Below are 27,684 nucleotides of genomic sequence, written 5' to 3' on the forward strand. Positions count from 1 at the left end.
CACACTACTCCAATTCTGGAAATTGGTTTTCTGCTCACAAGAATGAAGAAGATATTCAGGGGAATGGAACAACACTCACACAATATCAGATACTTCCTGTAGCTTTGGATATTTTCAAGTGTCAAAGCAGCAATTGCTTTGTTAAGCCACTGAAAATAATTTTAAAGTAACTTTAAGGTTTTTACCTGAAGCCACAAAATGGAATAAATCTAAACTTTTAAATGAAATGCCATTAGACAGATTTTACCTGAAATGTGTGCGTATGCAATTTATAGCTACTATAAAAAGCAGTTTCTCCTCCCTTGGTGTTCACACCTCAACTGCTAGAAGAGGGCCTCACCCTCCCTGATAGAACTAACCTCATTATCTCCAGACTGATTCTCGCCTGCATACTTATACCTGCCTCTGGACATTTCCATTACATGCATCTGACAAAGTGGGTATTCAACTATGAAAGATTATGCTCCAATACATCTGTTAGACTATAAGGTGCCACAGGACTCTTAGTCTGGATCTGTAAAAAGCAACAAACACGGCTACGTCTCTGATATAAAGAGGATATCCACAAGGATATCAGAGGGCTATTCAAAAGCCTCCCTACTAGCGCCTTCAAATTATTACCATTTATAAGGTCTGCAGAATGAAGATGGTCACTTGTAATGCTTATGAATGCTGCAGGCTCCTGGGCCCATGGACTTCCATTTAGCCAAGTGAATTCAGTGTTCATTGACTTGCCCCAACAAACTAGATTACATATGCTAAATTGCAGAAGACTCAATGTTCTGCAATACTCAAGCAAGTAGGACAGTTTGAGAGGACCTACAGTCCATGTTTTAGTAGATAGAAATTAGAGGCTCTGACTTGTAAGATACTTAAACTTGATGGATTTTTCCCCACAATGTTCATTTTAAAACAATGTACTTTGTGAAAAGTCACAGTTGTTTGTTATAGTATGCATTAAAGATACCTGTGTTTTTTTAAAAAAACTAGAACACAAGTGAACAAAAGTTTGTGTCAAGGTTGACTATGTGATTGAAAACTGAATTTAACCCAACAAAATATAAAATGACTTGTCCTGGTACTATTTAGTAGAAAGATACATAAACATTCTCACTCAACTGAGTAAGTTATATTTGCATTTTTAGTAAATGAAAATGCTACAAAACTAGTGATTCTGAAAACTCACTCAAGGGTGAGGGGGAAAATGTAAAAACAAAACAAAACACACAACTCAAGTTTAGATTAGTTCTCTTTTATTAGGCCAACATTTATGACAGCTAAAACATGGGCGTCGACATTCTTGAACAGGGTTCCTTGACATGCAGAAACAATGCCTTGTTTTTAAGAGTTATTGTAAATACTACTGCCGAGAGGCAGCACAAGATTATAGTATTTTCAATGTGGAGCTTATTTTATTATTCAAGGTCTTGCCTAAAGCGTGGCACATTCAAAACATTCTGAACAGCTGGTTAGGAAGGTAGCCAAGATGTAAGAAAGATGTCTGAGCCTCCTTTTCAAGGGCAGCCAACTCTTGTACTGTAGGTGCCAAAATATCCACATGGCCTTTATAGGTTCCACCTGCCAAAAAAAGAACCACACTCTAAAGGACATGCTTGAAATAACTTGTCAGCAGTACTTATGTTCAGTTGCAATTGTTCAGAAAGTTAACTATTCCAGCCTTACTAACTTGCTACTGGCAAACTTGCAGCCCTCACCACACACAGTAAATATTATCTGTTGCAACTAAGCTAGAAACAAATTAATTATCTAGACAAAAACCAATAAAAACACCTTTAATAAAATCAGAGTTTAGAAGATCAGTTTATTTAACTGAATTTATGGTTATGGTTAAACACATGCTCCCGGCCATAGATAGATAAATACATAGCCATGCTTGCAACTGCCTGAAAAGAAACCACATCCTTATTTTTATATAAATTTATATTTTGAAAAACAAACAAAAAACCAAAAAACACAGGATCCACACAGGAGGACGTTACATTTGATGGCCTGCCATGTATCACAGTCACATATAGGGGGTGGAGTGAAAATAATCATGGATGCTTTGTTTAGTGACATGGGCTATTCCAAAAGGTTACATAAAGAGTGGTTACATAAATTAAAAGTCTTAGGATAACGGACCATTTTGTCAATTTATTGTTAAGTCACTCTTTCCAATGTTTCCGCTAATTGACTGAACGAAACATAACTAGACTACTGAACACCAGTTAGTTGCTTACCGCCTGCAGCTCTTCTTTGTCCATATGTAACTTTCCCATCGAAGTCATCCACTGGTACTTTTATGTCTGGCTCAACTTGGGAAATAGTACAGTTCAGATGCTCTTCAATCTCACCCAGCAACTAAGAAAGAAAAAAAACGAAACAAAACACAATTCAGTCTTAAAGATTCTTCCATTTCTGAAGCAAAAATAGTATTATATTGTTCTAAACCAGTGATTATGTTCAGTGGTTCTAACAGGAGTGGCATACATCCAAGAACAGAGTTGCCCTGAAAGGAATAAAGTCTCAGAAGCATATGCATACTAGCTTAGACTAGATGACCTCTTGAGTTCCCTTCGAGTCCTTCATTTCTGTGATTTTAATCACTTCTGTGATTAAGTCTCTCTCTAGACCAGTGGTTCCCAAACTTGTTCTGCCACTTGTTCACCAGGGGCTTTCCCCACCCCGGGCCAGTTTGTTGACCTGCCGTGTCTGCAGGTTCAGCTGATCATAGCTCCCATGGCTGCGGTTTGCCGCTCCAGGCTAAATGGGAGCTGCTGGAAGCGTTGGCGAGTACATCCTGTTTGTGTCTAACCTATTCTTAAAAGCCTTCAATGGCAGGAATTCCAGGTAACCTGTTCTATTCCTTAACAATCCCCCCCGTTTTAATATCAACCTAAATTTCCTTAGTTACAAACTAAGCTTTTTAGTTCTTATTCTACTCTCTGTGGACACAGAGAACAACTGATCACTGTTCTCTTTAGAACAACTTTTGCATTTGAAGATTCTGTTCCCCCCAGCCCCCCAAGTCGTGTTTTTTAAACATGGCCTATTCTTTCAACCATTGCTCACAGGTCATGTTTTTTAAAAACTTTTTATTTTTGTTGCTCTCTGAACTCTCTCCAATTTGTCTACATCTTTCTTAAAGGGTGGTGCCCAAAGAGTGGACACAGTACTTCAGCTGAGGCCCCACCAATGGTGAGGAAAGGGGAATTACTACCTCTTGTGTCTTACATATGACACTCCTTTTGATACAGAATAACCACAACTGTTATAATCAAGGCCCCTTTGAGACTACAAGTAACTCTCTATTGGCAGACCCCCTACATCCATATGGTGTCCCCACTGCAGTGGTTTTCAGAGATTTTCTATTGATGAGCCCTTTCACACAGTAAGTCTCTGAGTGTGACTCTCCCCATATAAATTAAAATGGGGACGGGAGGGGAGGTAATTTAATTGAAGCTTGGGGCTATCAGCCCCATGGAGCCGACAGCTTGCAACCCCCATGTAACCACCTTCCAACCCCAAGGGGTCATGATGCCCAGTCTGAGAACCCCTTCCTTATTGACTTGAATGTGGCCGATCCACACAGAATAACTTGTGGTCTGAACCTAACTGCTTATTTTATTACATACAAGGCATTTAATATTTCACAAGTGTAAATTGCCATGAATTTCCAGCAATTTCATACTGGATATAACCCATTCAAAAATCTGTACTTATATAAAAAGTGATATTCTCAAGTTAAGAGGAATGACAGATATAAATAGTCTTAAGAGATACTTCATCTCAGTAAATGAAATGAATTGAATGATATCAAATTTTTAATCCCATTTTATAACAGTTCACAGCACGTGGTTAGGAAGGTAGTAAAATACATTCAGAATCTGCATGTTATTCTGGATATGGAAAATGAAAATACAAGATTCTCTTATCAGTCTGTGCAACAGCAACATAATCAGCTGCACTTTAAATTATCAAAAACTGATTGGGAATTATTGTATGAAGCGATATGACATTCTTGAAACGGACATGCAAACGTATCAGTCTATATGACTAGATGATAAAAGTGAGACATTCTGCTTTTTAAAAAGGACAGTTAAGATGTAATTAAACATTCACTAGCAATATCCTAGCACAATGGAATCAGTTATTTTATCTGTGAAGACACTGGATGTAAGTCAGCGCCAAAACTAAGAGGACAGAAGAAAAGGAAAAACAAAAGTTCTTGGATACTTATCAATAGGATAATATAATCAAAATGAATTTCAGAATTTGTAGATTAAAATGAAATATATTATTCCCAACCACCACAATTTTGACTTTAAATAAGACTTATTTTTAAAGTCATCATCCATGGGATTTTGAAACTAACATGATTTATGCTTCAATTAAACAAGACTAAAACTATAATTCCTCTCAATCCGTGAAAAAACAAGTATCAGCTATTTTTTCACTCCTTTTAAATAAAAAGATGATATTTTTGAATTAAAAAAAACAAAAAACCAATGAAAGATTACCTGCATCTCATTGTACCATATAGTGCAACCTCCATCTTCTTTCAGCCTGGTATTATAGCAACCCTTTCCACGGCTACTACAAACATGATACCACACCTAGACAAGAAGTGAAATATATGCCACACACAAACAAAAAACAATTTAAAATCACATATATTATTTTCGTTAAATCTAGTATAAGAACTACAATACTCAGTTAAAGATGCAGACACACTAAACCAAAGTACAGTACACAAACAGGTGTTTTCCAAAGCAAGAGATTAAAGTTAGATATCAGCCATGATAAACTTCAAACAGCTTTTGTTCTGCCCAGTGCTTCTGCTTTTGGATTAGAATTACCTTCTCTTTTTCTGTTGCCACGAGGGAAATCGCTAGACCCATTCTGAAATGTTTGAAAAAAAGTACTTAAGTGCATTTGAGGCATTTAAACAAACCCCATAAAAGATTGATGAAGGTTCCAACATACCTTTCGGCTCTGCCTACTCTCCCAATTCGATGAACATAGTTTTGCTTTTCATCAGGAAGCGTGACATTGATAACTGCGTTAATAAAAAAGGTGGACGTTACCACATACAGGAGTATGACAATTCATAGCAGGAGCATACAATCCAGGTTGTACTAACTACTTATAGTAACCATACATACTGTTAACTTATTCTACCTAAACTCTGCTGTAATCCCTTTTTCATGCATATGCAACACAGTTTTACAGAGTAACAAAAACCAGTTGACAGGACAAGTTAGCTTTAATAAAAGATTTTTTTTTTAAAATTCTTGTTTCAACCCCCCCAAATTGTAGCCAGCTCAGGTGGAAAAACCTATAGTTAAAGGTTGCTCAACACCTCACAGTATAAGACTTCTCTGGGGTCCCCCCCCCTGAAAAATAAGTGATCATATAGTTAAAGACTGCAACGTCACACATACATATACAAGATGGACAAATTAAGATTGCCTGTGAACTTTCTAATATTTGAGTGCTTCATTTTGAAACCTTAATGTTCTCTTAGTGTGGTTATTATATATTTGGTTTAACTAGTTTGTATATTCACATACTTAAGCAAATCCTTACAGGAGTTCCATAGGTAAAATTCATGTGTTAATCAGATTTAGACTTCTTACCATAAGGAACACCATGAATATCAATTCCTCTAGCAGCTACATCGGTGCAGATCAAGAATCTGACATCTCCTTTCTAAGGAAAAATTGAATTCATAGTTAAACCCACTACAGCTTTTAAAAACACCCCCCCCCCCCACCTCACACTCACTGCAAGGGCCTTTAAATAGAGTAGTATCCTTTGAAAGCTGGGTTACTTGTTTAGCCTACAGTTTGGTTCCTTTAAAAAAAATTGGTCTTAGTGTAATTGCTTGTGTATAGCTTCTAATTACACGAAGAACATGTCACAGGGTTTAGACAATAGTGAATAATTACATCCTGGGCCTCTGGCTTGATGAGCTATTTTAATGTGGATGCTCCTAAAATTGGAAGACTGGCCATACACGTTAAAGCATGGCTTATGTTATTAATAAGACACCACATATGATATTACGAGCCCTATCCCATGGCCACAAGAGCAAACTATTTCCTTACAACTTCAGGTAAGTAGGTAGGCTACTAAAGTAGTAATCTTTCCACATTCCATATTGCATTGTGAAGGACTTGTTCACTCCTCTCTAGAACTCTGAGTAGCATGAAATGGAGAAGTGTTTGGAGAAGTAGTTGGGCAAAATAGCAGATACACTTGCGTACTTTTCTCTCAATCTAGATATTACAAGGCCCTCTGGCATCACAGACATCCTCATATGAAATAAACATCCTTATTGCAGTGGTTTGGGAATACTGCAGTTCCACATCAAGTCATCCTGGTTCAGATTTGTTTGGGGACTAAGAAGCACCACAACATAGCCTGTATTTTTACCTTAAATCTTTCCAAGTTTTGTTTTCTTTCATGAGGTTTTCTGTCACCATGCAGACAGACACATGAGAACTGATGTCCTTTCCTATCTGGGCCTAAAAAAAAAAAAAAAAAAAAAAAAGCAAGCAAAAGTGGAAGACTATTTCAGACCTAAACAGCCAATCAATAAAATGGATTAAATAAAAGTTTACAATGAGAAATATTACCTCCTCCTTGTTGCATAAAGTACTGCTCCATGTTATCACAGTCTATTTTAGTTCTGCAGAAAATAATTGCTTGATCCATCTTGTGTTCCTTAATTGCTCGAACAGCATACTCTCCCTTTAGTATTTTAATAGCTTCAGACCACATTTCTGAGTATAACAAGAGATGATTGTCACTCAAAGCATTTATAAAAATGCTATTTTCTAAATTTGTTACTAAACAGTTTTCTGAAGGCTGCTTGAACACTTATCATGAAAACTAGGTATATTAGTATGGTGGGTGCAATAGGCCAAGTCTGCACTCACATTCTCCTCTCCCAAAGAAAAAGGGTGAAGAATTCTCTTCCCCCAGCAAGAGTTAAAATAATACATTAACTTCCCCATGAGAAGTAAGTGGCTGAGAGAAGGTGTCTGCAGACTCAGGCAGAAATCCCTGCCTCAGTTATAATCAAATTCCATTTTCAAGCTTTTCTTTGCAAACTTGAGGACTAGAAACAAGCTTTTTTCCCATTTGACTATGACCTATCACTTGACTCCAGGAACTGAGACATGCTATACCTTTTTGTAGGGCCTCTCTCTCAATGCAACTCAACTCTGCCTCATGATGTCTTTTAAAGCAGGGATGGGCAAACTTTCTGGCCCAAGGGCCACATCTGGGTGGAGAAACTGTATGCAGGGCCATGAATTTAGGGCTGGGGCAGGGGGTTGGGGAGCAGGAGGGAGTGCGGGGTGTGGGAGGTGGTACAGTGAGCAGGAAGGGGCTCAGGGGTAGGGGTTTGGAGTGCAGGAGGGGTTCAGCAGGGGGCTCAGGGTAGGGCATCAAGAGGTTAAGGGCAGGGGGTTGGATGTGGGGTGTGGCCCAGTGCCACTTACTTTGAGTGGCTCTGAGGTAGCAGGAGTGCGCAGTGGGGCTAAGGCAGGCTTCTTGGCTGCCCTTGCCCTGCACTACTCCTGGAAGTGGCCAGCATGTCTGGCAATGGCTCTTGTGGGTGGGGTGGGACAGGCAGCTCTGCTGCACGCTGCCCTCGCCTGCGGGTATTATCCCCAAAGCTCACACTGGCTGCAGTTCCCCATTCCTGGCCAACTGGAACTGCAGGGGAGCCCTCTGCCCCCCCCCCTTCCCCAGGGGCTGCAGGGATGTGGTGCCGACCGTATCTGGGAGTGGCGCGGGGCCATGGCAGGCAAGAAGCCTGCCTTAGCCCTACTGCACCATGGGACTGGCAATCCTGCAGGCTGGATTGAAAGCCCTGACCGGCCAGATTCGGCCCATGGACCATAGTTTGCCCTCCCCTGTTCTAAAGAATACTATTTTATTTTATTTCAAAAGCCACTGCTCGGATACCAAATGATTTTAAGACCGCAGGGTAAGTTCAATTACCTGGACTGTTAACACCAGGCCTTGTATTATCTTTTGCATGTACCTCATCAGTCTAGAAAGGGGAAAAAAAAAATACGTTAATTATAGCAGTGCCTTCATAACTACGATAGTATGCAAAAGTAGCATCAATCTCATCAATAGTTTGCTATTTGCATTTAAATTTATTAAGCACCAACAATCTACTTAGCGTTCTATGCCACATTAAGACAACCATTGCTCCAAAGCCTTATCTAATATTAGCAAGCACCAAAGGTGAAGTTCTTGTCCCAACAGAATCAATGGGAGTATTGCTATTAGAGTTGCCAACTCTCCAGGATTGTGCTGGAATCTCCAGGAAATAAAGATCAATCTTTCATTAAAGATTATGTCACGTGATGAAACCTCCAGGAATATATTCAACCAAAACTGGCAACCTTAACTGCTATCAACTTAATCTGAAGTGAATTTTTTTCCACTGAGTTTTCAGCGGAATTTTCCTATCTCTAGGCCAAAAGTAGTTTGAATTTCGGGAAATTTAGTGTTTTTGTTTTTTTAAGTGTGTAATGCACACTACCGAATTTTTCATTCCAAGTTCTCAAAGTCAATGCTTATTTTATAGATATTGCTTTACCTCTATGTTTCAGTTTACCTAGTCCAAGAGCACAGAGCAAATCAATTGCATTGCATGAATTAAAATTTGCATGCTCTTGACTTTCAGTTTCATGCTCCTTTCTCTAACCTACATTGCTTCTCTGACACTGCTGAAAGGGAAACTACAGTATTTTGAGGAAGAGAGTTACAAATTTAGCTGATTCAGGATTTAAAGATATACTTTTTTTGTAATTAAGTACTGGGGGGGGGGGAGAGTAAAATTCAAAGTCAACAAAAACCACAAGAAACCTAATTGTCAAAAACAGCTGTGTTTATTTTTAAACCACAACAAAGCCCATCAAGAGAAAATACTCCATTATAGAAGGCAGTAGTAAGTAGACAGGTAAGCTAGTTACTAAAGCAACTCTCCTGAAAGCTGAGTACTAAGGGTATGCCTACGCTACGGGATTATTCTGATTTTACAGAAACCGATATTTGGAAACAGATTGTATATAGTCGAGTGCACACGGCCACACTAAGCACATTAATTTGGTGGTGTGCGTCGACTTCTGGAGTGTTGCACTGTGACTAGCTATCCCATAGTTCCCGCAATCTCCCCCGCCTACTGGAATTCTGGGTTAAGATCCCAATGCCTGATGGGGCCAAAAATTTGTCACGGGTGGTTATAGGTAATTGTCGTCAGTCAATCCTCCCTTTGTGAAAGCAACGGCAGAAAATCATTTCGTGTCCTTTTCCCTGGATTGTCTGGGCAGACGCCATAGCATGGCAACCATGGAGCCCATTCAGCCTTTTTTCCCCACCGTCACCGTATGTCTACTGGATGTTGCTAACAGACACGGTACTGCAGCACTACAAAGCAGCATCCCCTTGCCTTTGCAAGTTAGCAGAGACGGTTACCAGCCCTACTGTACTGTCTGCTGCCTTGCAAGGTGACAATGACGCTTTCCGGCCACACTGTACCGTCTGCTGCTGTCATGGGTGCTCCTGGCCAGCCTCGGTGAGGTCGGTCGACAGTGCATGAACAAAAATAGGAATGACTTCCCAGATCATTCCCTTCTTTAAGTTTTGTCTAATGGAGAGTCAGTCCTGCCTAGAATATCAGGCAAGCCTACTAAAGAACCAGAGAGCCCAACTGCCTCTCTAGGTCAGAGCCCCAGACATCCCGCAGAAATGATGAGCTGCATGCTACTCTAGGGGGTGCCCCTGCAACGCCACCCATTGCTTCCCTCCTGGACTACTGTGGCAGTTATCCCCCCATTTGTGTGATGAAGTAATAAAGAATGCATGAATGACACTGACTTTACTGCCTCTGCAAGCAGAGATCAAAGTGAGGAGGGGAGGGCAGCCTCCAGCTGCTAGGATATTCAAGGCAGGAGTGAATCTCCATTAGACAAAGCTTAAAGAAGAGAATGACCTGGGAGTCATTCCCATTTTTGCCCAGGCACCCCTGGCCGACTTCACCGAGGCCAGCCAGGAGCACTCACAGGATGACGATGGATATCAGTTCTACTGTACCGTCTGCAAGGGAAGGGAAAGGGAAGGGAAGGGAAGGGGATGCTGCTGTGTAGCGCTGCAGCACCGCATCTGCCAGCGGTATCCAGTAGGCATACAGTGACACTGAAAAAAGGCAAGAAAGGATTTTTCCCCTTTGCTAGGGGTGAGGAGGGGATGGGACACGATGGACGACGACAACAACAACGATATACCCTGAACCCCTCACAACAATGTTTTTGACCCTTCAGGCTTTGGGAGCTCAGCCCAGAATTCAAATGGTTTTCGGAGAGTGTGGAAACTGTGGGATAGCTACAGTCATCCCTCCCTCAGTGAGCGTCCATTTCATTCTTTGGCTCTTTGGTATGCTTATCTCGGCTCCTTAAGTTTTACGCAGCACTGTGTTGAGTCCCTGTTGTGGCCTCTGTCCATCACAGCCTTGGAGATTTTTTCAAATGTTTTGGCATTTCATCTATCGGAGCAGAGTTCTGCTAGAACAGATTCCTTTCCCCATACAGAGATCAGATTCAGTATCTCCCGTACGGGGGTCCATGCTGGAGCTCTTTTTCGATTCTGGGAGTGCATGGTCACCTGCACTGATCAGCACTCCACGCTGGGGAAACAGCAAATGAAATTCAAAAAAGTTTGCTGGGCTTTTCCTGTCTACCTGGCCAATGCATCAGAGTTCAGATTGCGGTCCAGAGCGGTCACAATGGTGCACTGTGGGATAGCTTCCAGAGGCCAATACCGTCAAACTGCGGCCACACTAACCCTAATTTGAAATGGCAATACCAATTTCAGCGTTACTCCCCTCGTCAGGGAGTACAGATATCGATATTAAGAGCCCTTTACATCTAAGTAAAGAGGTTCGTTGTGTGAACGGGTGCAGGGTTAATTCGGTTTAACACTGCTAAGTTCGAAATAAACTCATGGGCTAAGAGAGTCACATTAATTCTAGCCAAGGTAGAAAAAAAACAAACCAACCCCACCATGACCAGCTACACAAGAGCAATAGGAAAGTTTATATTTACCATTGCCAAGTATTTATTTTTATGGAGTGTTAGGATATAGATATTCAGGCCTGTCTGCAAAGGCCTATACTTTAAGAATTTAGGTGTATTCTTATCACTAAGCTAGTTATAGAGGTACAAAACAAGAATAAAATAAATAAATAAAATAAATCACAGTCTGCCTGTTTATAGGCCTTCTCTCACTATGATAGTCTAAGGCCTTGTTCTTAGGCTAAGGCCTTTGGATAAACAGCAGGGGCAGCCATAAGCTGGGAAGCGAACGGTCACATCCTCAGTCAAAGTGAAAAAAGACAGTATTGGGCTGTTAAAAATGTGATCCGATCACCTCCAGATAAAGGGAAGAGCCTAGAAGATGTAAAAGGGAAAAATTTTAGTTTGATAGTTTTCTGTTTGGTAAGAACTCATCAATAGATACAGCTGGGAAACCCTTATGTCTTTATAGATGTAGTTGTGAAATCCTCACTTCTATATTGTTTTATGATTATAGTTTCCACTTTGCTATTACTTGCATGGTCTCTGGCTCTGAGATTGTTTCTGTCTGCTGTATAATTAATTTTGCTGGATGTAAACCAATGAAGGTGGTGCGATGTAATTGGTTAGATAAACATGTTACAATATGTTAGGATTGGTTAATTAAATATCAGAAGAACGATTGGTTAAAGTACAGCTAAGCAGAAAAGTATGATGGCAGACTATATAGTAAAGCAGAAAGTGGTGGTGGGGGGAAATAGGAATCATGTTTTGCTAAGGTGGGAAATGGGAACATGGAATGGGAACAGGGACATAGGCAAAGCTCTGTGGTGTCAGAGCTGGGAAGAGGACACTGAGGAAGGAAACGGGAATCATGCTTTCTAGAAGTTCACCCCAATAAACATTGAATTGTTTGCACCTTCACAGACTTCTTGCATGAACAAAGAGCAACAATACCCAAAGGACCAGGGAAGTGAGGGGGCTTATTCCTTCACGCTCTAACATGGGGTTTGTATAAACGTATTCAAAAAAGTATGCTAGTTATGGAGAAGTATGTGGACAAGAGGGAAAAATCCTTGTTTTCTAAAATGATTTTTTCCTGAAAAAGCCAAACAAGAAGTTGAGGAAAAAACTATGTAAATTTAGGGAATTACGTTTAAAAGCAAGTTTCAGCTACACTGACAAATGCATGGACTCCCTCCGGTGGTTAGTTTAAGATCTACCACATTCTATATCCATATTTTGACTACAGAATGATCTAAAATCTCAGTGAGTTTTTAAATAACTAAATACTTTACCCTCAACTCAATAAAGATAAGTTCTCATCAGATATCTTAATTCAAACACTGCAAGCAAGTTTGCTATACCAGCCTGGCTTCTCCATCTCATCTTGAAATGGTTTTGCAAAGAGCAAAATTTGTCTCTGGCTGGAAATGCTGGGGTTTATCCATCCTCCTTGTGGGGTTTAAGGATAGTGAGATGTTTATCAGGGAAAATGAGTTTTTATGAAACTTGAAATCCAGCCCTGGGCAAGAAAAATATAGTTTACCTTTCCCCAGATTAGCCAATAACTGCAGGCAGAGGCATTGTGAAGTATAAAGGTACCTGAAGGTAAATGTCAAGGAAGATATCTGCTCTCTTGCCAAAGAAACATGAGGCCTCCTCAGAGCAGGTTTGCCTCATCAAGCACAAATAAATGCCAGTAGATCTAAGAAAGTGCAAGCTCCCCAGTTAAAGCCCTCAGTTGGAGGGCAGACTAGACACACAGAAGCTACCAAGAACTTCGCGTGGTGGAGCTGGAAAATAGAGAGTTCCTTGGCTCCTGTTCTGAGGCTATAAGATCAGAGTGATCACTGCCTCTAATTATTTTGTTTAGGGTAGCAAGGAATAAGGTCAGTTGTCCACATCTCACAGAAGAGAAACCTACTCCTAATTCTGTGCTGCAGTGGGGCTGGATTGCCCAGAATGGCATGCTAGCATTTTTGCTGCATGAGGGATGTAATTTTGTTCTTGAAATGGCAGCCTCCATAGCGTGATTTCTCTCACACAGACACACACAGTCCTGCATGGAGGATGTCATTCGGTAGAGCAAAATGTCAACCTCCATACAGCATGCGTGTAAGGTCATGTCAGAAGTGTTCTGGTGATTGCCCATTCAGGACTACATCCCTGTCCTTATGTGAAATGTAAGTCTTAACTATTAAAATTCCATCAAATGAATAGGTTTAAAGAGCAAGAAATTAAAGAAAAAAATCTATAAGCTTAATTTAGCCAGCCAAAACTGGTCCATCTGAAACAAAGGCCTGGAATTAATCAGCCAAAACTGACATTGCAGTTGCCAATCTTCATTTGTAAAGCCCATTAGGGTAGTTGAACTCAATAAGGGCACAGACCACCACAGCAAGATCTACATTAGAAAGGCTTATTTACAGACTTCTGACCAGTCACAGATGAAAGATAATATAGGCCACATGTCTGGGACTATGGAACACTACAGCAAAAAAATATCCAGGTATAATGCTGTCCTCTGCAATTCAAACGCATTAAAGTTTTCTGGCAATCGGGTCTCTCATTCAGATTTCTATTTGAGTCAGGCACTTTGACTGCAAGAGTCTTGCAGAATTGGAGTTTTATTAGATCTATAATATTATGTTGACAACATGACTTCATACTACAATCAATATGCCAAATTCTATACTCAGATACATGCAGCCATTTCAACAAGCTACAGTGGCAGTTGGTCCCATATGGTTAAGTTCAGGTTCTAGCAGTTTAAGTCACTGTGTAACCTGAAAGCAAAAGTGGTTTTGTTTTTTTTTTTAAAATTAAGTTACATCGACTGTGGTCTAATAGGTAATTACAAACCACTTACCCTGATATGATTCTTGCCAAGCCTTTCCCATAGTTTGTCATTTTTGGGATTCACAGGAACAACAACGTGGTGCACAGTTTCTGGGACAGAATCCTCTCCTTTTAAGTCAACCCAAGTGGGGAAATGCATGATCTTCTCAGACAGTTTCTTCACATCAAAAGAATGTAGAGTTGCAGAACACACAATAACCTTAAGAAAAATACAAACACTTTAGGGCAAGAAGTTTTACCAAAGCCACAAACATCACAGCAGGTGACTCCTACTGGTCAAGAGTTTAAGTGGAGAGAATAAAGTCTGGAAAGGTCTTGTAGGTTGGTGACAGTAGTGTGGTGTCATGCAGAAAATTTTTTGCCTCCCTACTTCTGATACTATAGACTGATGGAAGCTAGCCATATGAAGAGCTTTCTGGCCAAGCCAAATAATTACTCCATTCTTCTCTAAAATCAGCTGCCAGTCAGTCATTCTTGGTCAAGGAGAGTGGCATTATTGGCAGCTGACAAAGAGGCAACACAGAGCAGAGATGAAATAAAACAATTCCTCAGATATATTCATCACATGGGTACTTCACAATTTTACAGATTTCTGAATGTGGACTTTAGGGTTGTCATGCATCTGTTCCAAGTATAATTTTCATATCAAAATGCCTACAGTAATATTGCAGATTATGAAAGTTGTTTATCACACTCCTAATTTGAGTTACACTTAGAACCAAGTAGCAGACTGTAGTTCTAGTGGTGGTGGTCATCATGCACTTTTTTCAAAATGAGGAAGTACACAGCTCTTGATGGCATTCTAGGTAGTTTCTAGCCTACAAATCTTTTCTTTTCAAATCGAAAGAAAGCCGACCTTTAGTAAGAGTATATTAAAAAATAAATATAATGTAAAAACATATGTTTTGCTTTTCATATTTTGGTTCAGTTCAAAACTAGCATCTTAAAATTACTCAAGATAACCAAACAAACATTTCAGCCCAACAATGAAGGCCATGAAAGACCAGCAGATTAAACCCAAGAGTATCTTCTGTAAACACTAAGAAGGAGAAATAGTAATTTCAGGAAATTGCTGACTTTTTAAATAAAATCCCATGTTATACCTTTAAATTAGCAGACAGTCATCTATAAAAACTATTGTTAGAAAAATATAACAAATAGGTAACCACTTGTGGTGGAAGGTAGATTAAGAGAGTTGTAGGCCAGTATATCACAGGCTATTAAGCTATACCCAGTTACCCCTGTGTTCAGCCCAACAACTTGCGAACAAAACACTGAAATAAAAGAGAAAGTGAAGTATTAACTACCCCATAAAAGAAAAAAAGTGCATCACACTGATACAAGCTGTTGAATAACAGTTTAACGTGTTAAAAATGATTGCTGATTACAATAAAGAGAGCATTATACCTGCAGTCTTTTTCCATCTGAAGTTATCTGAGGAATCTGACCATGGATTCTGTTTATGAAGTCTGAATAACCTTGGAGAAGGAGTCCATCCTACATTGGGTACCAAAAAAAAACACGCTATACCACCTTTTGTTAATCTACTCAATTCGACAAACAAATATTAGGATATAGACTTTGATGCTCTTTTTAAAAAAATCTCATCTGGCTAGATGGACTAGTCTGGCTGGGAAAGCATTACCAAAAAGGGAAAAATCCTAAAACTCCAATTTATTTAAACTGGATCCTGAATAAAATGAAAGTGGGTGGACAAAAACAAACCCTCCAGAGCAGCTGCTGCACTTTAAAGATTAATCTACTTAAATAAATGGAGCTAGGAAACCTGAAATAGCACCATTGTAGCTTTTTGAGTAGAGCAGGAGTTTGGAATAGCCCACACAATTCCAAAAGCTGATTTAAAATAATCAGGTTTTGGGGAAGAAAACAAAAGCCAACAAGTAGGAAAAACTAGTTTATTTTAATCAATACCCAAAAACCCACCTCAAAAACCACCCAAAATTAGTGTCCAAGCTAAATTTAGAAGATGAACTAAAGTCAGAAGTCCGACGGTTGTGACTGCAGTTGTATAAACTCAGCCTAGGTAGTAATTTTCAAAGTTAGTAAATTAGGTATTTTTCCATAGTACTTTTTTGGTATTTGGCATTATATTACGACATCAAATCTTGTGATAGTAGCTTCTACCCCAGGGCTTTGTACATTCACAATGCTGTCTTTGAGGCTACTTCCATGCAAGATTCCTCTGTTACAAGGTGAAATGACTTTTTCTGAGAGTAGCCATTTAAGTTTTTCCAAAGGTGAAGTTTTTTGAAAGCCTTGTGACCACTCATGGTCTCCCTATTTCAGAGGGACGACTAGCTCAGTCCACACCTTGGATGCAATGCAAGTGGAGGAATTGAGCATGCTGCATTTAGAAAAAACACCAACTAGGATAACGAACCCTGAAAACACAAGGATATTGAACTGTTAACTAATGCATTTAAATAAATAAATGCTTTAACTCTAGGGCAATGAAAACTTCATCTAACTTCTAACAATGAATCAAATTGCCAAAGTTTTGTTCTTACAAACAATATTAGTTATTTTCTTTACTTACAGCCTCATCAAGAACCAGGAATCTAACTTGAGATAAGTTAAGCTTTCCAGTGGACACCAAATCATCCAATCTTCCAGGGGTTCCCACAACGATGTCCACCTATGAAATATAAAAGGGTTTTAAAGTACATTTACAAGTCAAAATTTAACACTAAATTTAGGAAATTGCATGCAGAGCTAAGTGTCGCAATTAAGGTAGCACAACTCTTCCCACTAAAAGACCTAGTTTTCAGTTGCTTATAAAAAAAAACTTTGCCAACCTTTAATAGTATCAGCTGAAATTTGCCATTCCCACTATCTGGTTCACACTGAATCTCTTTGGAATATTTCAGCTACAATGGTTCAGCTGTTTCAGACAAGGTTGATGAAAGTAAGTGGTACTGCCCACATTTAAAAACCTCTTCCCCCACCCTCCGCACCACAAACTTCTAGTCATCTAATTGAGAAGCTCCAAATCCTCTACCCATTGACGCAGAAATTTGATATTTTGCAAGGGCAAGGGAGGGGGGAGAATCATCTTTCTGGTCAGTGAGGTGATTTTTGCCATTCTTCTGAAAAATATACAGCTAAAATTTGGCCAAGCCAAAAACCAAACCCCGCTTAGAACCTCCCCCCACCACTACCTTAGTTAACACATGTTTTGTGGAGACTTGTTAGAACTTGGCAGCTAACTTCACTGAAGATTCATCTACACACCAAAAAGCTCCTATAGACACCAGCCAGACATACTGTATCCATGCTATCCATGGAAAGCTGAACATAGAGTGGCTGAACATACTTCATCCAAGCAGGACTTTCCTCACAATTGTTCCTTGCATTAGTTGGGGCTATTTGGGGCACAGGAATTGAAAACAGGGAAACCTCTCAATTGTGCTCTCAATGCTAGTGCACAGGCAGCAAGGAAAAGGAGAAGAAAGCGCCTGTTTGAATGCTGATGAGAGTAATATGCGGGGATGGGGCGCCAGATGATAGCACTAGGGCAGAATGCTCTATAGCCAACAGAGCACACTCCCCTATAGAGCCTGAAATTGAACCCAAGAATATTCAGTCTCTATACTCCTCTGTCAGCAAATACCTGTGAAACCCATTCATAAAATGTACATTGCATCCCCCTCTAGGGGCTGATCCACATTAGAGGATAACAGTCTACTTCTGCTACCAGTTCCTCCATTTGCTTAAGTGGAGAAGGTCTGCTGTGACCTCTAAGGATCCAAACACATTGTTTAAAACCCACAGGATAAAAAAAACCCTGAAAAAATGGAATTTCTATTAATATAAAAGGTTGCAAAGTCAAGTACCCAAATGCCAGGAAAAGCCAGCATTAAGGCTGCCTGTGCAACCTTATTTACCCCCCTGGTATGTAAATACTATATCATATAATGCATAATTACATGATTACACACTATTTTTTCCACAGGACCCTGGCCTTGTTTAGTGAGCAGGATGGATGGCGTTCAGAGGATGAAACAGGGTGGAGTAATGAATGACACTTATCTCTAGGCACAAAGCCAAAATGTACTCTAATGCATTTTACAGATACATATGGGATTTGTTCCCCCACCTGCAAAATCAAGAACTGCAGTCACTTCTGGGGTCAAACAGTAGCAGGTTAGCACAGACATACTAAACAAAAGCTTAAGACTGAAAATGAATAATAGACTGCAGGGAACATTTAGGTAAACAAGATGTTAGACATCTATCTATTAGTATGCACCGGAAAGAGGATTCTAATTTGTACATCTCTTACGTTTGAAGAGATGAAAATGACAGTTTCCATTAAATCTATAAAACAGGTTAGTAAAGATTAGAATATCTTTAGGACACCAATAACGACAATGATATAGGCCTGTTATTTACTGTATGTGCTTAGGACCTTGGTTTTTACAACTCATCTGAAAGATGGTACCTTAAACATTGTGCTACTGAACACCATGCTGGGGCTCAGGTTCTGATCCAATCCAGAAAGAAAATCATCATTTCCTTCAGTATCTGTACTTTCCCTAAATGTATCCCTGACAAGAAGGATGCCACTTAGCTTAGGAGACCTGACAGGATTGTGGCTGGAGGTGATACGATTTTGTCTTGGTCTATGAATTACCTTACTGATCAATGCACCAGCTTTTCTTGCAGAACATAAAGGTTTGTATTTCTCCCCCAACCCACCAAGTTTAGTTCTTCTAGTTTCGACACCTAATTAAGGCTCTAAGTTTTCAGGCTCATGTGTCTCAATGCCCAAAGCAAAAAGCTATTATTTAGTGTTACAGTAAGCCAGCTTTACCATGATCTACATAGGTATTACAAACAATAGCATGACAGCCAAGCTTATCTAATGAAAACCTTCCTCACATCTCCTTCCTATTTCCCCTGTTTTGGAGGAGGAGAAGGAAATGACAAATTAGAATCTTTTTTTGTGAAAACACAATAGATGCAGTTTCCAAACTAATCAAGAGAGAACACAATTCCTGAAAAGCCGTGTACACATTTAGAGATTGGGTACATAGCTCCAACTATGCATTTTCTTAGGTTTTGGGAGGAAAAAAAAAAGTTTCAGAACTGAATGACCAAAGTTAACAGGCTTACTACAAAATTAAAAGCTATTTGCCTTACCTGGCTTAATTTGATCAATTTCTCTGTCTGAAGGGAAATAAACACTAGAATACCACAGTAGTTGGGCAACATACCACTCATTTCATTTGATCAGACTTACAGAAGCTATACGGAGTGCAACACTGTCAGGGAATTTGGGCTGTGGAACACCACAACTTTAAACTTTCAGTTAGTGATAAGAACACAAAACTTACACCGTTTTCCAGAATGGAAAGCTGATCTCTTGCTGCAACACCACCAATAATTAGGAGTTCCCTAAAATAGAACAGAAAATAAGAAATCAAAAGTTTTTGAAAATTTTATATTTGTATGTTATAGACACATCTTATTCTCCAGCCTGTAGTCCTTTGCATATACAACAGAGTAATCAACCAGCTGGCCTGGTATTCTGTACATCATTATCTATATGTACCTCATGCTAGAGAACTGTGGTTAAGGAGATTACAGAGCTCTTTTTCACCTCTGTCTGAGCTTGAAAGCTTGTCTCTTACCAACAGAAGTTGGTCCAATAAAAAGATAATACCTTACCTACCTTGCCTCTCTAATATCCTGGGACTAAGACAGCTATAACACTGCATACGTTTAAAGAGATTGATTGTTCAAAAACAAAAACACACTAACTTGTTTTAAACTAAGCATCAAGAAAAATAGCAGCACTGGACAAAATTGTGGCCTACAATACATATGCACATATTTAAGACCAGAATGTGAATCATTTTGTTGAATTCCAGGAGCATGAGTTTCAAACAGTGGCAAAAATGTTTGGAAAAAAAAAAGTGAAATTACAAGAGAGTGACAAATGCACTAAGTATTCCGATCCCTTCAAAAGAGATGTATAAGATTAAACGTACACTATATAACTTCTTATAGCATGTTAAACTATGTTCTCAGAAGTTAGGAAATAAATGCATCATTATGAATGCAGTGAGCTATACACACTAAACAAATCTTATAGCTCTACTTTTAAAAAAAGGGAACTGAATTGTAGTCTTGATTTCTAAGGTTTCTTCATTTGATCAAAATATTTTGTAGGTAAAAAACGATTTAAAACCACATCAAACGTCAGCACAATGAGCATCCACATACAAACCAAGAGACTTTGCTCTGATCCCACTGGAACAAGAGGAACAGGTCTATTGTACTAGTTCATTTGTAATGGCACTGTAATAGCCTGAGAAAGCAAAACAAGGAGAGCTAGTGATGGCATTAAGAAGGCTGAAGTACTTAATGCCTACTTTGCTTTAGTCTGCAGTGAGAAAAAGTACGAACACAGCTCTCAGTGATGGTCTCTAGGTATACTGGGTCCTGCCTAGCCCTAAAGTTCTATGATACCGCGATTACTTATTTTCTTTCTTCCATTTTCCAAACTTAAGGGAGCTTTAGATATACATTTGGCAACCTGAGGTCAACCCCCAAAAAAAACACACACATCAGGTAGAGATGGCCTAAACAAATATCAACTGTTTGATGATCTAGCCTTGATGCTGCAACTATCACCCTAATTTCTTCTCTACAATCTGCCGTGTCTCCATCTGCTTCATCTTGAGGGCACATGAATCTTAAGGCTGACCCTGAAAGCATATAACCTATGACATCATCCACACAGACCAAAGGTAACTGGACTGTTACCTGGATTGCAGATAATATTAGAAGAGATGTTACCTTAATTTAGGATTATCAACGTATTTTTTGAATTGTTTTACGTTGTTCAAAGTTTGTTCTGCTAACTCTCTGGATGGTTCCACAATTAATGCTTTTGGAGCATTAGGAAGGTTCTTTGTTTGAGCCACTTGTGCACTTCCTAGAGAAGACAACATTTGCAGTTGAGAGAAAGTTAAATTTCACATCTTTAAATTGATTGTTAGAAATAATTTTCCAGACCTCCTCAGTTAAAAAAAAAAAAAAAACACAAACAAACCACCCTTGAGAATGCACCTTTTAAAGGACTTATCTACTCCATTTAAACAAAAATCATTGCTATGGCCAACAACTTTACTCATTTGCAACTAGTAGAGTTCACCTCCAGTTTTACATTTTGAACTGAAAAAAGTGTAATTGCCCACTCAAAAACAAATCAAGCCAAGACAAATGTTCATATTACTCACACAATATGAGCCATTCACTGCTCGTCCTTTAATGGAAAATTGCTAATTCTTGAAGTGGGTGTCCTTTTATAAGTAAAGTTGAATTCCCATACATTAGGAGTTGGATATGCATAGACTAAATAGCTAAAAATGCCAACTTCACATTAAGTATTAGACTACACAGAGTTAAGACTTGGATGAGATTTGCAGAAGTGCTCCATGTTAACCTAATTCTGCTCCAACTGAAGTCAATGGTCAAGCATCAAGTGTCTTTAATTGACACAATTAGGTCAATTCAAAGCCCTTCTGAAAAATCCCATTTATTTAGTCTCCAAACTATCTCCCCCCAAAAAAACAGACCTGTGTGCTGTGATTTCAGAACATTTCCATCAGGAGCCTTGCAAAGAGCAATAAATCCATCCTTTGGTGGAAACTTAAAGTCTTCTTCACCAAAATTGAATTTCAATTCAGCATTCTGAAATAAATAAGTTTCACAAAACATTTCAGACATTAATTCTAGGTATCTACTGTCTTTATTAACACTTCCATAAAAAATTTCCGTGGAAATCAGCCATAAGCTTATAGTAACTGACAGATCCAAACCAATAGAGTACAGGAGTCTGGTAGAGGGTAAATATACTGGTCACTGGATGAGTAGTTTTCTGTTCCCCAAGTGACCAGAGCAGAGGCTGCACTAGAGTAATTAGGAACCTGCTAGAACCAATTAAGGCAGACAGGCTGGCTGCAGGTGTTCTAATCAATCAAGGCAGGCTAATCAGGGCACCTGGGTTTAAAAAGAAGCTCACTCCAGTCAAGTGAGGAGGAGCTGGGAGCAAAAGGTGCAAGGAGCTCAGAGTGAGAGAGTGTGCTGCTGGAGGACTAAGGAGAACAAGCGTTATCAGACACCAGGAGGAAGGTTCCGTGGTGAGGATAAAGAAGGTGTTTGGAGGAGGCCATGGGGAAGTAGCCCAGGGAGTTGTAGCTGTCATGCAGCTGTTACAGGAGGCACTATAGACAGCTGCAATCCACAGGGCCCTGGGCTGGAACCCAGAGTAGAGAGCAGGCCCGGGTTCCCCCCCAAACCTTCCCACTCCTGATCAGACACAGGAGAAGTTGACAGAGACTGTGGGGAAGATCACTGAGGTGAGCAAATCTGCCAATAAGCGCAGGACCCACCAAGGTAGAGGAGGAACTTTGTCACAACTGGTATCAGAGGTGGGATTTGGTGTGCACAGAGCAGCAGAAGGGTGACTTTAAAAAAAAAAAAGAAAAGAAAGAGGTCTCCCTCCCCTCCCCCCCCATCACAATGGATGACTTAGTGCGGGCATTGATACAAGCTACGGCAGCCCAGCAGGAGGTTACCCGTGTCCAGGCAGCCACCCAACAGGAAGCAGTGCAGCTGCGGCAAGAGACTAATCGCCTGCTGATGGACCAGGCTTCTCAAGACTGAGCTATGTTGCGGGAATTGGTAAACCAGGTAAAGACCCTTACAGAACTGAACCGTGGCCATAATGGGACTCAGATCATATGGGCCAGCCATTGGCTGCAGAAAATGACACAGGAGGATGATGTAGAGGCATTCCTTCTGGCATTTGAGAGGACAGCCCTATGGGAGGCTTGGCCTTGAGATCAGTGGTCTGGCATCCTTGCCCCATTCCTGTGTGGGGAGGCCCAGAAGGCCTACTATGATCTGCCTGAAGAGGCTGCAGCAGACTAACCCCAGCTGAAAGCAGAGATCCTGGCCAGATCTGGGGTTATGACTGCAGTGCGGGCCCAGCGGTATCATGAGTGGAGGTACCAGGAATACAAAACCCCGTGGTCCCAATTGTATGACCTCATCCATCTCGAACGAAAGTGGTTGCGAACGGAGTCCCAGAGTCTAGAAGAGATACTAGAGGTTCTGGTCATCGACCGATACATGAGGGGACTACAGCCAGACCTTCATGCCTGGGTAAGCCAGAACGAACCCGCCACCTATGAGGAGGTTGTTGAACTGGTAGAGAGGCAAAGGACAGTGAGGGAGCTGACCCGACCAGTTAAGGAAGAGGCACCCCAGGTTAAACTAGCAGCACCAAGCCCTAGAGCTCAGGTGACTGGGCAACCAGGAGACCACAGGTGGAAGAAGAGGGGCTGAAGGCCCACCAAAAGCCACAAAGAGTCTGAGCACTGAGGGAGAAGAGGATCGTGATGTCAGACTGCCCAAACCAAGAGACCGTAGAATGCCTAAGGACCCATACAGATGTTATGCCTGCGGGGAGTGGGGACATATAGCTGCAGTGTCCCAATGCCGAGGAGCCTATACAGCGTAACCTGGGGAACTGGGCAGACGCATGCTCCCTAATCCACCTTGTGGGGGTCTCACTAACCCCACATATGTACATCAGACCAGTAAAGCTAAATGGGTTAGAGACCACAGCACTGGTTAATTTGGGAAGCGCTATCATGCTTGTCTCTGGGAAGCTCGTGAAGTGTAGTCAGCTGCTGCGGGCTAAGCGTATGGGGATAACATGTGTCCATGGGACAGTTGGTTACTACCCCCCATCATCCCAGTAAAAAAATAATCAAGCGAGATTCAGGGGAACACTACGCAGGTAGCAGCAGGTGTAGTCCCTAAACTCCCACACTGGGTGCTCATAGGGAGGGACTTCCCAGGGTTTGGAGACTTACTCCCAGTAGGATTGGAGAAAGAGGGGAACCCTGAAGTTAGTGAGGCATCCACAGTAGACTGTCAACCCCTAGTCTTCTCTGAAATATCCCCAGATTTATTTTCCATTCCCAGACACAGTAGAAAGTCGAAAAGGGAAAGGAAGGCAGTTAAGTCCTTGGGAACCTGAATACTGACTCAAAGCCAGAGGGTTGTTCCTGTAGGTAGGAGGACCCGAGCAGCTGAAAAGGAGGCCATCCAGGATGGAGAAGCACCTGAGTCTGACCCCGACCCTAACGCTTCTGAACTAGTAGAGGCAAGAGACTGGGCCCCTAGATCTTGAGCAGATTAGCCCCAGGAGAGGAAATTTTGGACAGGACCAGGCTGAAAACCCAAGGTACGATGACATTAGGAAGGTGACTGAAATAGATGGGGTCCCTGTGGAAGGGAAAACCCAGGGACTAGGATCCTACTTCATAATGAAGAAGAATCTCTTATAATTTGAGATATATATATTTGACAGGTTGATAAGTTACCTTCAGAACACAGGCTGCAAAGAGTGCTTGGCTCTTTATATGCGGTGGGATTTCAAATGCAATGCCAAGGTCTTTCCCTGAGAACATAATATATGCAACACAATTAGGGTGAAATGTTCAGTTAGATTGTCAAAAGGAGAGAGGAAAAAAAATTAAATCACAGCTTACCATTTTTAGAGAACCTGATTTGCCCTTTGTCTATATCCAAATAGCATCCAACTGTATCATGCATAGTGAATTCCTACAATGGAAGACAGATTGAGAACAGAAAACTGATTTAGAGTAGTTGTATTAAAAAAAAATTAATCTTCATAGTTTGACCCAAATAGCTTCAAAAGCAGATACAATTTTAAATTTGATTTAAAAACAAAAAACCACCACCACCACCCACACCTCTTCTCTGAGCAGCACACACTTGTCCTATAAACAAGTGTGTTTAAACAGATGAAACTGGCATCTTATTACAAGAAAGTTTGATTTCACATAATTAGTTTGTTCATGACTCTAATCCAAAATGTTTTTTTGGTTTTAAGTCTGAGTGGAAGTGCACTAAATATGGATTAGACAAGCAATCTCAGTTTATGACAAACATGCAAGCCTATGTACATGCCAACTTATACAGACACGAGAGAGATTGCACTTAATATTTTTGAAAGATGTTTATAATAACCCAAGGGTGATTTGAAGAGGTGCTACATAAAGTACTTCAATTTTAGTAATCAGAAATATTTTTTTAAACAGCTGCACAAGCTGCAATGCATAAGCTTTGGACAGTTCACCGATAATATCAAAGATAATTATTAAAATTGGGTTTCTGCTGAGGTACTTGGATTCATATAAATTGAATCAGGAATTTAGATAAGCATGTAAGCTTCTGAAGTTAACTACAATTTCAAAAAGGTTTGAACAGAAACAGGAAAGAGGAAAGACTAGTTAATAGGAAACTAAAAAAATTCTCAACTGAACAGCTAAGATGTAAAAGGTTTAGGTCTGACTGACCTCATTGTATTGGTATAGTGTGACAAAAAAGGTGCAGTAAGTGAAGCAAGGTGGTAAGGAATTTGTTTCACATTAATTACTGCTCAATGCAATACAAGGTCCTCACTGTGGTGGTTGTTAAGACCCTAAGTAGGTCAGTTGCATAGAGGCCAGTGATAACAGAAAGAAAAGCCCCAGAAGTCCAGGAGATGACAATTTTTTACTCTATACGTAGCTGTAAGTTTTAAGATGTGGGCATGTTGGGTCAGTATGTTCGTGTAAATAAATTCCAGATTTGTGCTAATTCAATGCCTGTTTTTTAAAGCAGCAAATCTATATTATACACATGGTACAGTACATGGCTAACAAAAATATTTTAATTTCTAAAACAGATGCTGTTATTTCTAGTAAACAATAGCATTTCTAGCCACTTCATGATTGAAACTTACCTCACCATAACTGTCAAACTGTTTGTTGTGTGACTTCTTTCCAGTTCCACCATAGCCAAAGCCAAATTTGTCAGTGCCTAAACTCAAGTTAAACAATATCATTGTTACTGTTCATATTGAAGGTCACAGATCCTTTTTCACTACCATCTCAAACCATGTCAGACCCAACTGTTTGGATTGCCATCATGCAAGGGAACAACACTTGCTCTTAAACAATTCATTGCCTTAGTGCACTCTAGAACACCATCTCTAAGATAGCATGCTGATTTTTTTTTCCTTCAGTCTCTACTCATCTACATGTTAATAAACTATGAAAATAGAAACAGAAAATTAGAGAGAGTGTATCCCCTCTACAGGCAGATCTCTTCCTGCCTGCTTAGCAGTGTTTGGATGAAAAGAGCTGCACATCCAGGGGCTTGCTCTCCCTCCAATGCAATCCCCACAATCCTCCAATGCAATGTCCCCTCTACTTGTTCTCCAGAAGACTGGAGCAGGAGATTATATACCCTCTGTGATACTGACTCCTGTAGACCAGATGAACTTCAGAATTTTCTATTTTATGATGAAAACTCACCCAAATCCAATGAAGCCTGCATAGTGGACCACCCAATTCTGCATAAGCCCTGGTCATGACAGGATACTTCATAATAGTATTTTCCTAAAATAAGACACATACAACATTTAAATTTCAGTTTCATCAAAGCAGTTCAGCTTGGTTACTTCAAGAGAAAGACTGAAGGATTGTTTGGTAAGATAATTAGTAAAACTGAACTTGAATACGCAAAAGCACATTTCTTCTTAAGGTCTTCGATCTGTTTTAAGAGTATGGATCTGGGTCAACGTACATTGGCTCAGTGACTATTCTGAACGCAGCCAACTTAAACTGAGGATAGTTGACAAGGTAGAAAGTCAAAGATAGTCAGGTTTCAGAAACTCATTGTTTTCAACATGCATACTTAAACATTGTATAGCTACCTTTAGTCACTCCTTTAGTTGCTCTGCATCCATGCCATTCCTTTACCTCTCTGCTTTGGCAACACAGACCATCTGCTCCAATTGCTGAACAAGACAAAACAATGAACTTAAACATTTTAGAGTAGAGACAGAAACTTGATTCAGCCTTATATGAAAAACTCATGTGGAGAAATGCTATGGACAGGAATGTATCTTAACATTGCTTTGACACTTCAATCTTCAACCAGAGTAAATTATAATTGGTGTTACAATTACGATCATCTAGTCTGACCTCTGGCATAACAGGCCAGAGAAATTCAGCCAGTGATCTTCACATTAAGTCCATAATAAGCTATAGTTCAAACAGAAGTTACCTAGAAAGATATCCAAGGTATGTCTACTACACTTAAAATGCTATGGCTGTGCTGCAGCATAGAGACTACTTTTGCCAACAGGAGGGATTTGCTTCTCAGTGTAAGTAATCCACCTCCTTCAGAGGTGGAAGTTAGGAAGAATTCTTCCATCAACCTTGTGTTGTTTACACTTCAATTATGTCTGTCTAACTATGCTGCTCAGGAGTGGGAATTGTTCACACCCCTGAGCAATGCAGTTAAACCAACTTCATTTTTTAGTTTAGTCTTTAGTCAAGACTAGAGTCTTGACTAAAAGGATTCAAATGCTGGAGAATCCACCATACTCCTAGGCAAGTTTTATCAAGGGTTAATTACTCTTGCTGTTAAAATTTTTCACCTTATTTCTAGTCTGAATGTGTCTAGATTAATCTTCCAAGTACTGGAAGTCATTATGCTGTGCCTTTTTTTTTTTGCCAGATTAAACAGAGAAACAGACTATCAAAAATCAGGTACCTATAAACCTTACTGACTGATCACAGCTCCTCTTAACCTACTCTTCGGT

At 40.1% G+C, this 27,684-nt stretch overlaps 1 protein-coding gene across 2 annotated transcripts in view; it reads right to left on the reverse strand.

Moving 5' to 3' along the window:
- Nucleotides 1-1,231: 1,231 nt before the first annotated feature.
- Nucleotides 1,232-27,684, reverse strand: part of DDX1 (DEAD-box helicase 1) — a 37,927-nt gene continuing 11,474 nt past the window's right edge. For both annotated transcript variants that reach the window (XM_030555398.1, XM_030555397.1), the window contains exons 7-26: nucleotides 26,791-26,874; nucleotides 26,390-26,473; nucleotides 25,816-25,892; nucleotides 24,557-24,629; nucleotides 24,389-24,465; nucleotides 21,569-21,683; nucleotides 20,787-20,925; nucleotides 19,319-19,379; nucleotides 16,519-16,617; nucleotides 15,369-15,458; nucleotides 13,972-14,160; nucleotides 8,017-8,068; nucleotides 6,642-6,788; nucleotides 6,439-6,530; nucleotides 5,640-5,712; nucleotides 4,987-5,059; nucleotides 4,860-4,902; nucleotides 4,521-4,616; nucleotides 2,241-2,361; nucleotides 1,232-1,578 (exon numbers count right to left, since the gene is read on the reverse strand). In XM_030555398.1, coding sequence (XP_030411258.1) covers nucleotides 1,448-1,578; nucleotides 2,241-2,361; nucleotides 4,521-4,616; nucleotides 4,860-4,902; nucleotides 4,987-5,059; nucleotides 5,640-5,712; nucleotides 6,439-6,530; nucleotides 6,642-6,788; nucleotides 8,017-8,068; nucleotides 13,972-14,160; nucleotides 15,369-15,458; nucleotides 16,519-16,617; nucleotides 19,319-19,379; nucleotides 20,787-20,925; nucleotides 21,569-21,683; nucleotides 24,389-24,465; nucleotides 24,557-24,629; nucleotides 25,816-25,892; nucleotides 26,390-26,473; nucleotides 26,791-26,874 — 1,916 coding nt within the window. In that variant the 3' untranslated portion in view covers nucleotides 1,232-1,447. The remainder of the gene's footprint in view (nucleotides 1,579-2,240; nucleotides 2,362-4,520; nucleotides 4,617-4,859; nucleotides 4,903-4,986; nucleotides 5,060-5,639; nucleotides 5,713-6,438; nucleotides 6,531-6,641; nucleotides 6,789-8,016; nucleotides 8,069-13,971; nucleotides 14,161-15,368; nucleotides 15,459-16,518; nucleotides 16,618-19,318; nucleotides 19,380-20,786; nucleotides 20,926-21,568; nucleotides 21,684-24,388; nucleotides 24,466-24,556; nucleotides 24,630-25,815; nucleotides 25,893-26,389; nucleotides 26,474-26,790; nucleotides 26,875-27,684) is intronic.

Source organism: Gopherus evgoodei, chromosome 3, assembly GCF_007399415.2.
Source record: "Gopherus evgoodei ecotype Sinaloan lineage chromosome 3, rGopEvg1_v1.p, whole genome shotgun sequence".
In the NCBI taxonomy this organism is placed as follows: Eukaryota; Metazoa; Chordata; order Testudines; family Testudinidae; genus Gopherus; species Gopherus evgoodei.